The 15,096-nt window shown below is 38.8% G+C and overlaps 1 protein-coding gene across 4 annotated transcripts in view; it reads right to left on the bottom strand.

The window, feature by feature from the left end:
• The window catches only part of wdr59 (WD repeat domain 59), a 35,768-nt gene that overhangs the window by 7,754 nt on the left and 12,918 nt on the right, over positions 1 to 15,096 (bottom strand). The window contains exons 13-23 of one of the 4 annotated variants that reach the window (XM_017439885.3): positions 14,660 to 14,751; positions 14,408 to 14,572; positions 11,383 to 11,478; positions 10,939 to 11,043; positions 10,725 to 10,846; positions 9,584 to 9,737; positions 5,987 to 6,043; positions 3,826 to 3,959; positions 2,401 to 2,482; positions 1,167 to 1,279; positions 938 to 1,076 (exon numbers count right to left, since the gene is read on the bottom strand). In XM_017439885.3, the coding sequence (XP_017295374.3) occupies positions 938 to 1,076; positions 1,167 to 1,279; positions 2,401 to 2,482; positions 3,826 to 3,959; positions 5,987 to 6,043; positions 9,584 to 9,737; positions 10,725 to 10,846; positions 10,939 to 11,043; positions 11,383 to 11,478; positions 14,408 to 14,572; positions 14,660 to 14,751 (1,259 nt within the window). Of the gene's footprint in view, positions 1 to 937; positions 1,077 to 1,166; positions 1,280 to 2,400; positions 2,483 to 3,825; positions 7,711 to 9,583; positions 9,738 to 10,724; positions 10,847 to 10,938; positions 11,044 to 11,382; positions 11,479 to 14,407; positions 14,573 to 14,659; positions 14,752 to 15,096 lie in introns of those variants that run through there. The other 3 variants (XM_017439886.3, XR_001809267.3, XM_017439887.3) reach the window with 3 other exon arrangements.

Raw genomic sequence — 15,096 nt, forward strand, 5'->3', positions numbered from 1 at the left:
GCCACATTTGAATTGTCCTTTTTGGCTCCATGTGGATGCCAGTTATGTGGGTGCAGGTGCAGTTCTGACACAATTGGAAGACCTTGGCATCTGCAAGCCAGTCAGTTACTTTTCAAAAATTTTTTAAAAACATCAACTAAATTATTCTGTGATTGAAAAGGAAACCCTTGCTTTAATCTTGGCTTTGCAGCATTTTGATGTGTACCTCGGTGGTGGTGTTCCTATTGTAGTACACACGGATCATAATCCGCTTACATTTTTGACAACGCTAAAATGTCCTAACCACCGTTTGATTCGTTGGTTGCTTTTTTGCAGTCCTTTTTTAACGTGTGGTGCTTAATAAAGTGCGTGAGTATTATTAAAGTCCATGTCTCCCTGTTTTTTTTTTACGGCTCAACGAGCCGGGTCGTAACAATTATCCAGATGTCTCAAATGTAAAATGTCTTGTCTCCTCTGTGTGAGCTGCAAAGAATTTGATAGAAAAAAAAATTAAAACTGTATTTAAAATGTTTAAGTTGGAAAATGAAACACATTAAAGATGTTGTGAATCACAATGTAAAGCAAACCGTATTTAAGCCGTTATACTGCTTCAGCTTGCTTTTATTCTTCACACACAAAGTACAAGTCTAAAACCAGTTGTACTGTGCAGAAATATTGTCTAGAGGATTTAACTTTTAATTTTTGTTTGCTGAAGGTGCAGTCTGTGAATGTGTAAAAAAAACAACATGACAAAAAAGGGCAACCAATGTATGGGTGCTGTCTGTAAACATTTGTAAAGTCCTAGAACAAACATTTTGACTGTCTAACAGAGATGTTTGTTCTTTAGACAGCAGTGTCTGTGCTCAGTGTGATCAGCCCCGCTCAAGCTGGGGGTGGAGAAGTGTTTCTTCTTTTTACAGACGAATGAAAGTTGGTGCAGCTGAGTTTAAGTACTTACATATCGACAGTGTGGGGGTAAACGTGATGAATGGTGTCCATACAGTGAGTAGCTGTCAGGAGGCGGAGCCTGTGCCTTGAACACGCTGCACAGCATGGCCAGGGTCTGAACATCACTCATCTGACTGTAGTGATCCAGACTGGAAAAAAAAAAAAAAACAAACACACACACAGAGGTCAGACTAAACACTTTGTTGCCCCCTACGTTCATATTCTGCACGATGACTCACAGAGTCTCCAGCAGGTGGCGCCCAAACGGGTGTCTGGCCCAGGGGGTCTCTGTGTCCGGGTCAGAATCTGGACTCAGGTCCTGACTGGTGGCTGCTGCTGCCAAAGCCCAGACCTGCAAACAGAAAGAGGTCCTGGGGTTTTAGATAATTCTCCACAAACACTGGAGTCTGAGTCTCCTGACAGTTTCAGGTCTGTGTGTGATATCAGACTTCTTACTGCTGGGACTTTGTTCCTTTAGAGTCTTTATTGTTTTAATTTTTCAGCAGTTGTCAGCTTTACTGAAGCAACTTAATAGCGGTGTAATGAGACACTCATCTTACAGAACCAGACGAGGTCCTGGGCCTACGAGAACAAGACTAACAATAGTTTTAAGAAAAAAGCTTTTGCCACAATCTCAGTCTCCTGGCCTCTCTCCTGTTTAATTTCTCCTAAATCTCTTCAGACCTTAAAGTGGTGCTTCAACTAAACATGAACTTCTTATTAAAGTTGTTTGACCTTTGAACTCAGGGGGGGCAAAGAACTTAATAGAGGGCCATGGTTTTTTTATCTCTTTGATTATAAATAAATAAATAAGCAAAGCTTATCAGATTTCTTATGTCAAAATATTCATATAGAAATATGTTAAATTTTTTCAATATATCATCTTATCAGCCAGACCAGAGAGTTTACTGGTATTTAAAACTAAATACTTTTATTCATTTCTTATGTCTCCCTTTTTAACTGATTTCTACTGGAAACATTTTACCCACAGGTCATCAAAACAGCTTTAAAACCCTCAATGAAAAAGCAAACACCTGCAAAGAAATCAGTACAGGCATATTTTGCTTCACCTCCACTTCAAAGTTTGATTGACTCTTCCTCTTAGTTCTAATGATTAATGTAAGCTTCAAACTTAAGTTTCTCAGCTTTAAAGGCGACACTTTACCATGTGAACTCAGCATCAGATCTGTTCTGTTTTAAACAAATGCGACTCTCTTTTAGCACAAATTGGCAGAGGCTCCAGGAGGAGGACGGAGAAAGCTGCCCACAATTTGACTAATGTGCCATGTGGTCCCAGTGCCTGACCTGTTCATTTACTGCTGCCACACAAATGATTTGGTGTGTCGGAGCAGTCTTCATGTAAAAATTTCGCCAGACAAAGTCATGAAAGGTTTTTTGGGACGGCTCACTAGACAGCTTTTAACTTGACGAGAGATCATGTGGTGTGTCACAACGTTATGAAAACTTGGTAACCTTTGCCACGTCTCTGCGTCCGACTGCCAGAGCTGCTGTTGCGTTCTTCTGACACGTATCCTGGATGTCGTTCATGTCCAGACTGAAAACAAAGACAAAAAAGGATTAATATCACACAACAAAAATGTAGAGCCGTTTGTACAGTTTTCCAAAACAAAAAGGCTAATTTCAGCCAAAACAAGAACACAAAACCACTGACAGAAGACAGAAATCCTGGCGTGTCCTGATATGAAACACAGTTCACTTTTCAAACCACATTTATCGGCACTGATGTAAGTGTTTCAGAACAAAAACTTTATTATCTTGTTTGTTTAAAAAAAAATAGATTTTTGATGAAAGCTGAAACTCACATTTTTATTTAAGATTTGTCTGATTAGAATTTTCAATGATTAGTTTTTCTTTTAAAAGTACTATTTTAGGGCCCTAAGGAAAACACGGACAGAATCCTGGCCTGCCACTTGGCGTGTTAAGCAAAGTATGTGTTGGGGGTCACCATCATCCACTACTACACCAAAGTTTAGGTAAATATTTTTTAAAACTGGTTGTCGAGGTAACTGTGGCCTCGATTTAGAATTTTAAACAGAAAATTTAGAAATGTGTTAACTCTCAAGAGTTTGTATTAAAGAGCAACCTCATCTACGACAACACCAAATTGTAGCTTGACATCTCTAAAATTGACTGAGTTATGCTAATTTGCCATGTTAGCTGCGGCGATCATCTTGAAATTTGCCAGCACTCAGTATGTGTTGGAGATTGCTCTCTGCTACTACTCCACCTTATTGTAACTCAATATCTCTAAATTTGACTTAAAAACTGCCATTTTCCAATGCAGATGTGAGAGCAATATTGAATTTAAAAAAGGACTTAGCAATCTGTTTGTTAGCATCCAGTATTTGCTGGAGATTCCTACTAGCTACAACCTCACCAAATTGTTGGTTGATATCTGTAAAACTTAGTTATAGCTTAGCTTAGCTGTGGTGGTGGGTGGCACTCGTTTTTTGTCACTTCAACTTCTGGTTTCAAATCGTGTCTAGTTATATCAAAGGACTATATCGCCCTCCACCTTTCATGCCATAGTTTTCAAATTAAATCATCCAATGAGAAAAAATGATGACATTGTAACAGTTTTGGTTAAACCTTGAAAATAATATTAAGCACATGTCAGAGTGTGCATAATGGATGACTTTCAGGTACTACCACATCAAAGTTTACAACAATAACTGTAAAACTGAGTTATAGCCATTTTTGTGTTGGCCATCTTGAACAGGGGTGACTCCAAAAGTTAATCTGTTGTACGCATACAAACACAAGCAAAATCAATCATCTGTGATAACCAATGTGAGTGAATGACTGAAACAATCCTCTAGAAGTCTAAGGAGTGGATCTGTTTTGTATAATAGTTTGTGTTTGTTTGTAGTCCCTCACATGTAGCTCTCTCCCAGAGTTTTGTGGACAGGCAGCAGGCAGGAGATCTCCTGGATGATGACTTTCCCGGCCAGTTTGATGGGACGATTGCTGTAGTCCACACCTTCCCTCTTGGTTTTAAAGCGCCGTGATTTCTGACAGACAGACAGGCAGACAAACAGAAGGAGGAGGGAGTAGGGAGGCGGTCGGTGCAGAGGAGACAAAACAGCAGCACATTATTCATGGCCGGGAGAACATCAGTGTCTGTTCATACTGTGACTCTGGGACTTCAGGAGCCATCAGAAACTCTCAGGACTTCCATAGAACCAGAATTTGAATTGTGTAAGCAAAGAAACAGTAGATTTTAAACAACTACAGGATGGTATCAATCTCCAGTTGTTGGGGAGTTTGTCCTGACATCTCTGAGATTCTGGTCCAGCACTTGAAGTCAGCAGCAGTCAGTGTCACTCTGTGAACAGTTTCCAGCTCATTAACACATAGCCTGACAAGCCAAATTACATCCAAAACAGTTTTAACCTAATGAAGATTCTGGGTGCAGACAGATGGAACTTACCTCGACATGTTAGTGGGCATTAAAAGCTTCAGGCAGAAGTTACTAAATTAATTTCACTTATGTGTTCAGAATCTATGATTTCTTAGTTTGACTCATTTTCCTGACGTTTAAACTACATATCTGTGACATGTTCTGGTAAAAGCCACCAGAGCTTCAGCCAAACATCTTCCCTTCTGATAAAATCAAGGAATTGCTTTTCAAATTGAGGGTTCAGATGTTTGAAACTTTCAACTTGGAGAAAAAAAAAGTTTATTGATCTCAAATTTGAAATCTTTTCCTAGACAGAAGTTCACTGGGGGGAATCCAAAATCTTACATTATAAGCTCCAATCTTTCTGAAGGTAAGAGATGATGAAAATTTGTTAAAAGCAAAGCAAAAGTACAGTGAATGCATCGTGATGATAAAGCTGGTCCTAAGAGGAAACAGAACCTTGCAGATCTGAACGGATCACTGAATCAGAGACTGACAAAGTTCTTGTGTTCTGCTGGAGTCTCTGTAGAAGATCAGATAGTGGTCAGCACAGGAAAACGTTTTTGTCTCATTATACACGTAAAACAAAGATCATCTGATTTCATTCGATTTTCTACTTTCTTTTCCAATGATTAAGCTTCGAAAGCTTTCATCTGTGAACCCAGTGCTGCTCTGAATGTTTCTGCAGCGCTGGAGGGTAATGAAGAAAGGAGCTTCAACAAACTCTAAGTTTATCAGTAAACTCTGAGTTAACGTATTCCAAGCAAAGAAAGTTAGTTTATTCATAAAGTCTGGGTTTTCGGTTCCAGAACCCTCCATGAAGAGGTTCTGGTCTGAATTTTTTCGTACTTATCTAATGTAACTGGAGAAGATATCGCTCTTAATGTTTTAAATGTCTTGTTCAGAGTAGGGGCAACTAAATCAGCCTGACTTTGGCTGGTGAGACTGGATCATTTGAAATAACCTGGAATCTCTCTCTTTTCTGTTGGAGGTGCAGATAATTCTGAACAGAGATCTTTTTTTTTCTTTCTTGCATTAGCTTGTTAGGGGTAGGGGCAGGATTTATTTATCGTTGTTTTAAAATGTGACAATCTAATAAAAAATGTTTTAAAAAATGTAAAAAATAATGAAGACCAAATTCATTTGTGTCTATATTTTGTGGTTTGTTTGTAGAGCTGTTTTATTCAGCAAAACATTTTCTGAAAATACATTTCAGTGTGAATTCTTCTGATCTGAGCAAATATTTGAGGTGTTATGATGAATGCTTGCAGTTGGAAAATGACTGAGATAAATGTGTGAATTTGATGAAAAGTGAGACAGTTCAAAGAAAATAACTCTTATTACCTCTCTTTCTGGAACACAACACTCAGAGTTTCAATAAACCTAGGGTTAATGTACTCAGTTTTGACATTTTTCACCCCTGCATTTTGAAATGCCCCTCTTCTCAGCTTCAGACGGAAACAAACGAGAATCTTCGCTTTTCAATTCAGAACACATAAATTCTGATCAGTTTGTTAGTGGAGGAGTAGCAGCCAATCAGTGACATGCAAAACAAACAATCGACGTTAAAAAAGCCCTGTAATGAAGAGGAGGAGAGATGAAGGCAGAGGTCAAAGGGAGGAATATAGCTCAGTATACCGGCCAATCATGGAGGGTTTGGACAGACCAGCGGCGGGAGGCGGACATGGGAAGCTTCTGATTGGTAGAGAATGGGGAGGAGGCGTGGCCCAAGGCAGAGTGGTGGGCAGGTGATTGGTTAAAGTAAAAACAAAAGAAAAGAGAAGAAGAAACAACAGCCAATAAGGATGAGAAGTGGAACAAAAAACAGCTCCATCAAGACATGTTCATGACAGAAACATTCTGAGTCCTGCTGTTACCATGGTTACCGTCAGTTTTACTTGGCTGAAAAAGTAAAATCTGAACTTTCCAGGGAAAACCTCACTCCCGATCCAGAAGAATGAGACGAGTCCCGTCCCAACAATGTCAAACCTTCCAGAAACATTCAGAAGGTCATCATGTTATGGAGACACAAACAAGCTGCAAAAGTAGTCACCCCTTTGGTAATCTTTCCATTTTCTTGCCTTACAGTTTGGAGTTTAATTGGATTTTTAAGTTGATTAAAAGCAACAAAAGTACAAAAGTACTTAAATTAATAAAGTTAGATTGAGAAAATACATTGTTTTAAATATATATATATATATATATTTTTTTTTTTTTTTTTAAACAAAACTGGAAAATGGGGCATTCATATGTATTCAGCCCCCAAAACTCAATCATTTGTATCCCCATCCTCTGCAGAAGTTCCTTCATCAAGTCTCTTCAGGTCTGTCATTGTGGTCCTGGTCCAACTAACATCTGGCTATTTTGTCCATTCTTCATGATGAAACTGCTGCAGCTCCTTCAGGTTGAATGGGTGCTGCTTGTACTCAACCATCTTTAAATCAAACTAGATATTCTTGGTTTAACTGAGGTCTGAACTTTGACTGGACCATTTCAGGACCTTTACCTGGTTCTCCTTAAACCAGTGGAGTGTTCTTAAGCAGAGTGTTTATATGTTAAGGGTCACTGTCCTGCTGGAAGGTGAACCTCTGTCCAGTCTCAGATCCCTGGAAATTAAGAACAAGTTTATTTAAAGAATTTCTCTGTATTTTGCTCCATCTATCTTTCCTTTAGCTCTGACCAGTTTCTCAGCCCCCGCTGATGAAAAACATCCCACAGCATGATGCTGCCACCATCATGCTTCACTGTAGGGATGGTGTTCTCATCACCAGGTGGTAGATTTACCTCAGATATGGTGTGGTTCTTGATATTTTGGACTCATCTGACCACAGCACCTTCTTCCACATGTTTGGAAAAATAAGTCCAGCTTTTTTTTTTACTTTAATCAGTATCTTTTTTTTATTGCCACTCTTCCTTAAAGCCCAGCTCTGTGCAGCTTCTAGTGGTCCTCTGGACAGATTTTCCCATCTTCCAGCTTCATCAGGGTTCTCTTTGTCCTCCTGGATATTTATTTGATTATTGCCCTCCTTACCTGCTCAGCAAATTTTGGTGGACGACCTGCTCTTGGCAGGTTTGTTCTGGTGGCTTCATCTTTCCATTTCCTAATAATAGCAGTAATAATTAAAATAATAATGAATTTGAATGGAGCTCTGTGAGATGTTCAGGGTTCTAGTAAGATATTTAGAACCCAACCAAAGTTTGTCTCTGACCTAAGTTGACAGTTCCTTGGACTTCATGATGTCTCCTGCTTGGTGGTAGATCTTTCTTCTTAGAGGTGTTGGATTGGTGCCGATTTTGGTGAATATATATACTGAGATCCTCTGATGCTCACAGTAGGGTCTTATATCTTAATCATCTGACTTCTGAAAGAAATGGTAGGACCTTCAGCACAAAGGGGGTAATTACATATGCACCCACCACTTTTCAATTCTATACTTTTTAGAATTATCTAAAATATTTTGTTCTCCCATTTTACTTTTGCATTCATTTTGAGTATTTTGCATAAAAATATTAGTTTAAATCAAAAAGAAAATCTATTTATAAACCACGTTAAAAAGAAGAAAAATAACCATAGATTACCAATACTTTTACCAATGCCTGTCACATTATTTTTATTCTTTCAACAACTGCAGGTCAGAAACAGCTGGAAGTTCTACAGGCAGATGGCCTGACAACAACCCGATCATCCTAACGTGTCTCAGTCGAGTTCCACTTTAGGTTGAACTGAGTCTGTGAGACAACAAGCAGCTCATTCTGATCCATGAGTCCTCAGAGGAGATGCAGATTATGAGATAATCTAAAGAGGACAGTCACTGATTCTTTGCAGCAGTTTGATCCCAGATACTCTGCAGAGGACTGAGCAGGTCTCAGAGGAGAGTTTAAAAAGCCAGATGAGTTTAACGACTCCAAACGCACACACAATTTCTGTTACCAATCATGACTCAGCTGTTTCAGAGTAAATATCAACACACAGAGAGACAGACAGACGCACACAGAGATAAGAATAAATAGATCCCATCTGATTACCAGCATGGGGCACCACCTTTCATCTGTGTTCAAACCAAATCAAAAAAAATGAGACATAACATAAAATACTATCTTTTATGTCAAAAATGTTTAAAAACACTGTGGTTGCTAGACTCATTTTCAACTTTTATTTAACACAGATTGTATGAAGTTAAGATGTTCATGATCTGCCTCAAATGTTTACTCAACTACAGTTTTACAAAAAGGCACTTTTGAAATATTTTTTTAAAACAAAAATACAATTAAAATAAATACTAATTGATTGCACCTAATTTAAATCCTAATTTAAGTCACATTTACAAATAAATTAAATTAACATAAATGAAAAAGTGCAAACAAGGCACCAACACACATCTCACTTCCAGGCCAATGAATAACCAGAGAACTCTGAAAAATAGAGAGATGCTGTACTGTACTGTGCATATCTAATGCTGAATTTAATAGCATCATTTTACTGTTAAACAAGGATAATATTTTCACTAAGTACAAAACATGCTTACCATATTCGGTCATGTAAAGCCAGCTAAATTTCGTCTCACCTTACCATTTTTGGTTAAATCCGCTCGTTCCATGTTTATTGCTGTGGCTTCAGCGATATGCTAACTCCAGGTAGCTGAAGGCGGCTCGGCCTCAGGGATCATTAGTATGGAGCCAGATCAGTCTCATAATCCACAAATGCACAGACTAAGATCCTGGTTTAATATACTGGCTTAATATACTGACAGGAGTTTTCATTTTGGGTTATTTAAAAATCTGATGATTATTTTAAATATTTCAACATCAGGCAGAGCTGAGGCCATAGAAATGTTGATACAGTCTGAATTTTATTGTTTAGGATATCATTAAGGACAGAATCAGGGAACAAGTTTTGCATCTTACTGTCAGAGGCGATGAGTTCAGCCTCTGTTACCATGGTGATGGACAAACAGATCCTCCTGACTAAATGGGAAACTTTGCTTCATAATAAAGGTCTTAGATCTTATTGTGTTAATGTGTTCTTGTTTTTTATATTTCCTAAATAAATCCAAACAATATAGAAGCTTAATTTTAACTATGTTAATGAATGATGAAGCACGTCAGAGGTTTCATTCCAGTGGTTTCTTTGATAACAGCAAAGTTCTACATCTGTAGAACTTTAGAATCGATGCAGACAAACAGCATGAGCTTCACAGATCATTACCTTATCAGATCTGAGTGTGTGTGTCTTACCCGTTCTTTATAGTAGAAGGAGGAGATGGAGACAGTGTCTTTATCAGAGCGAGTCGGGCTGCTGCTGTATAGCCTCAGGGTGCTTTGAGACTCTGAACGCATCTTCATCGGAGTCAGCACTCCACTGTGATAGGCCGATAGAGCTGACAGGGACCTTAACACACAGAGACATTTAACAGAATTTTAAGCTTTCTTTGTGTCAGAGAATAAAATGTAATTCTGTGTTTCAAACAGAGGTTATCCTTTTCCCTTCTTAAAGGAGAAAAAATAGTTAATTTCCTGAAAAAGTTTGTCTTTTCTTTCCTCATGGAGATAAGATTGGAAATATTTTGCAGGAAACAAAATGTTCCTGTGAGGTCAGGTTTACAACACTTTGAAAAAGTCTTCATGTCCCTTGAACTTCTCCACATTTTTCACGTTTCAACCAGTCTTCAGAGTATTCAACTGGGCTTTTATGTGACAGACCAACACAAAATAGTACATGATTGTGAAAGAAAATGATGCATGGTTTTCAAATGTTTTTATAAATAAGAATCTGAAAAGTGTGGTGTGCATTAGTATTGACCCCCTTTACTTTGATAGCTCTAACTAAAATGCAAAACTAAAATCAGAAGTCTGGGAAATGGAGCCCAGCTGTGTGTAATTTAATCTAAATATAAATCCAGCTGTTCTGTGAAGGACTCAGAGGTTTGTTACAAAACGTTAGTCATCAAGCAGCATCATGAAGACCAAGGAACACACCAGACAGGTCAGAAATAAAGTTGTTGAGATTTTTAAAGCAGGGTTTGATTATAAAACAATATCCCAAGCTTTGAGCGTTTCACAGAGCCACTGTTCAATCCATCATCTGAGAACAGAAAGAGAATAAACCTACTAAGACATGGCCATCCACCTAAACTAACAGGCTGAGCAAGAAGAGCATTAATCTGAGAAGCAGTCATGAATTACTTTCCTTCTACTTCACAATTATGCAACACTTTGTGTTGGTCTGACACCAAAAAATCCCAGGAAAAACCTTTGCAGTTTGTGGTTGTAACGTGACAAAATGTAGAAAAGTTGAAGAGGTATGTTTTTAGGCTTGGCCTTTGACTCAAATCATGCCAGAGTTACTGTCAGATTAACACCTGTGAGCGTTCTGTACCTGGGAGTGGGTTCTGTGGGCGGGGCAGAGCGGTGCATAGTGATTGGTCGAGTAAAGTAAACCAGACAGCCGGTGCCACAGAAACGAGCTCCAGATGTCCGAGGAAACGGGATGTTAGCGTCCTGACAGAGAAAAACCACGAGCAGAAAGATCTTTGTGTGTTCTCCTTCAGTGATGCTGAGGAGCAGAAACATCTTCATCCCTGAGACATTACCTGATAAGAGCCGTATGTGTTAGTGACTCGAGGAAACGCCTGAAGGGACGGAGTGACGGGATTAGACAGGACGAAAAGACCGGAAACTGGACTGTCCTCCTGCGTCTGATAAACAGAAACATAAGCACCAGGTTGATACCTGTTGGATCTACACCAGCATATTGTATCCCACTGCAGCCTGATCGGAGAGGGAGCTTCAGACCAGGGGGGTATTCCAGAAAGCAGGTTATGTGAAAACTCTGAATAAGTTAAACCTGAGTTTAGTGAAACAAAGTCTTTCACTATAGCAACCGACTTTCCCACTCCGTATTAGGTAACCCAGAGTTTAGGGATAAACTCAGAGTTTACCCACACAGAGTGAGTTAGGTCAGTGTTAATAGACAAACTCTGTTTATTGAACCTCCTTTCTGGAATACGCCCTGATTCTGATGGTCTGGTTCTCACCATATCTGACTCTAGACAAGACACGAGCTGCCGGACACACGGCTCCAAGCAGTTCTGGTTCCTCTTCACCTTCTGGAAAGATGTGTCTCTCAGGATCTGAAGTCAAACACAAAGAGATGGAGAGGGACTTCAACAGTTTTAAGGTGTAATAACCTCACCTTCTGTCAATGTGACAGGCTACTGGGAACAAAGAGCCTGAAGATCCAATTCAAACTTCAAATTATTTGCTATGTGTTGATATGACTCTGGTTAATTTTTTGAGTTTAGGAGCCTTTTTCTGTCTGCATGAGGTCAGAGGTCAGAGTTAAAAACATTCATCTGAAAATGTAGGTCTGACAAGGACAGAAAATGAGTATATAAAAAAATAAATCAACCAAACTCCAAATAAAAGCCTTCAGAGAATCTGGAGAACTGTTGATCCAGAACATTTTAAAAGATTACAGGAAAGTCTGGATCTCTGGAGTAGGTTCATCACACAATCCATCCTAAACGTAAAAATAGTTGTTTTTATCTGTTTATTTATAAGTTATTGTATTGTTGATCCACACAATTCTACACAATAAAACATGTAAGTGTAATTAGGGAACAATAAATAATATGTCAGGCATTGTAATTTATTATATCTCTAGATTTATACAGGATTGCTACTGACTTCAAGATTTTACCTTCAATATAATCTGTATGCTGTTTCCATGATAAATTAAAGTGAACTACCACCCCAAAAACTTTTGTCTCAAAAACCCAATTTTAGTTTGAAATGTTTATTTAAAATCATCTATTACTTTTCAATTTTTCTAAACAGCATAAATTTAGTTTTCTTAACACTCAGAGACAATTTATTTACACCAAACCAAGTTTTAAGAACCTCTAGCTAGCTCCTTTTCAGCTACATTTACACGTTCCTTTAAGTTTTTACCTGAATAAACTAAATTTGTGGCAAAACAAATCTGTAATCCTAATTTATAAATAGTGTTAATACTTTTTGGGCCAATCAGCATTCTTGTGGCGCTCCACAGGTTTATCCTGACAATTCAGTTTATTTATATAGCACCAAGTCACAACAAAAGTCGTCTCAGGACACTGTGCAAAAACATTCACATACATTATAAAAAAACATTTAGTAATTAGCACACAATATTGTCTACGTTTTAAATAACTTTCTATCCAAGAATAAGCTGTGCCTCTTATCCCATCTTTCACCAGTTTCTTCAGTAATTTGCTATGACCCATAGTATCAAAAGCCTTGGGAGCTTCTGTAGCTTGGTGGTCAGTGTTGCGGTCTTGTAATCCTGAGGCTGCAGGTTAAAGCCCAGATTGCAGCAGAAAGGGCATCCAGCGTAAAACAATTGCCAAATCGTTCAAGCGAGTTTGCTCGCTGTAGCAACCCCTGAAGAATGGAGCAGCCGAAGGCACAACAACATGGTATCAAAAGCCTTCTTTAAATCAATATAAATACCAACAAAATAATAATAAAAATAAAATAATTACATAAATAAATAAATAAATACCAACAAAGCATTTAACATTTTCACCAGCCTGTGCCATTTCTGCAACCATCAGCATTACTGCATGGGTACTGGTTCTGTTTTCCCCAAAACCATACTGACTTTCCTTTGATAATTTATATTTAAATTCAACTGTTTAGCAAATAATTTCTCTAGTATGTTTGAAAACTGAAGAAGAAAAAATACTGGTCAATAGTTTCCCATGCAGTGTTTGTCTCAATTTTCAAATACTAAGATTGCCTTTGAGTTAGCAAAGGCAATCTTAGTATGAGGGAAAACACCATTTTGTCAAATCAGATTACAGGGTTTTCCCCAGAAAAGAGGCTAAGCCCGGTGGTAGGTGGCCGTTTGCCGGCAGATCGCCGGACGACCGTGATTTAGTAAAAAAAAAAAAAAAAAGGATCAAAGTTGACAGGAAAGTTCAAAATATGGCTATTTATTATGTGACATTGTAAGATATTTGTGCCAAATATTTAAACTATAGTTTTATAAAAAGGCACTTTTGAAATACTTTTTAAACAAAAATACAATTTAAATAAATACTAATTGTTTGCACCTAATTTGAATCCTAATTTAAGTCACATTTACAAATAAATTAAATTAACATAAATGAAAAAGTGCAAACGACGTGAAACGTGTGTTGGTGCTTTAAGGCCAATGAATAACAACAGAGAACTGTGATAAATAGAAAGATGCTGTACTGTACAGTGCTTTTTGTGGCACAGTCTGCATGTTTGATCACTACACGAAACATATCTAATGCTGAATTTAATAGCATCATTTTACTGCTAACATGAATAATATTTTCACTAAGTACAAAACATGCTTACCATATTCGGTCTTGTAAAGCCACCCGCTGAATTTCGGCTCAACTAACCATTTTTGGTTAAACCCGCTCGTTCTGTGTTTATTGCTGCGGCTCTGACAATATGCTAACTCCAGCGGTAGCTGAAGGTGGCTCGGCCTCAGGGCTCATTAGAGTCCCGCAGGGCTCTGCGAACAGCGTGCGGTGGAGGTGTTTATACTTGATGGGGTGGGGGGCAGTACGCTACGTAACCAGTGGAAATGCAACATCGAAATTGTCCATTTTGAATGGAGTGTGGCGCGCGTGGTCCACGCCAAGTTAAAAAAGGTGCACGACCACCGTGCGGGCCTTCGTGCAGGGGCGGGGACAGCGCAATTGCGTCACTGTTGGCGCTCGCACCCTTGTGCGGTGAGGTAGCGGTTTTGGGGGTGTGGGTGGAAAAAAACGTGTATAAAAAATGACGTATTTATAATAAACAAGCGGAGCTTAGCCTGGTGGCAGGGTCACCAAAGCCTGGCGGCCCGTCAGTCTTATAATACACTGGGGGAAACCCTGGATTACATACAGTAAGTCAAGGATCTGTATATATCCAATATATTAAATTCAACTGAATATTTTAAACTGCTCTCCCTGCCAATTTCAGTGTTTCAACGTGTCTTCAGATCAACAAATTAGTCACAGCGCCATTTACAGTATGTGCGGTGAGTTCAGGTACCTTCTGGATCTTGGTCTTCATAGCAGAAGGGATGGTTGTTGGGGTGACGAACTGAAAGGAGGGAGCTGCATTGTTGGGATACTGAGCAGGAAATTTAACCACCAGGTGAACTTGATGGCTGCCAAAATGAGCTGACACCACGCAGCTTCGGTTCATGGCGTCCATCTGAGAGCAAACAGATTTCAGAGTTAGACCGACTCGACTTCAGATCCAGCTGAACACAACTCTGTTCTCTCCACCCGTCAGTCTCACCTCCACGTTGACATTTCTGATCTGCAGGTTGATCAGAGAGAACTCCTGCTGCAGTGTCTGAGTGAGAACCAAACCAGCCGCTGAGTCCTGATCTGAAAACAAAGGTCTGACTCAGGAATGAGAAACACCTGCTGCTGCTTAGTCTTAAACAGGACGACCATCACCAGATTATTAGGTCCTCTGAGAGAAAATAATTCAAATTACTAAAAAAGAAAATTTCTTTACTGTCTGATCCATTCATTTATATTTAATCAGTTGTAACCATGAAAAAAGCACATTTTTACATGCTAAAGTGCAGCAGTTGTTACAGGCCATTTACTTAATAAAATTTAGACCTCATACATCCTGAACATTGAAGTTGGAAGGGGACCTAAGGATCATCCCAGAACGTCCTGTCATTCTATGTAAATGAACGGGACATTGCCCTTAATAAAGAA

Source organism: Kryptolebias marmoratus, linkage group LG15, assembly GCF_001649575.2.
Source record: "Kryptolebias marmoratus isolate JLee-2015 linkage group LG15, ASM164957v2, whole genome shotgun sequence".
NCBI lineage: Eukaryota > Metazoa > Chordata > Actinopteri > Cyprinodontiformes > Rivulidae > Kryptolebias > Kryptolebias marmoratus.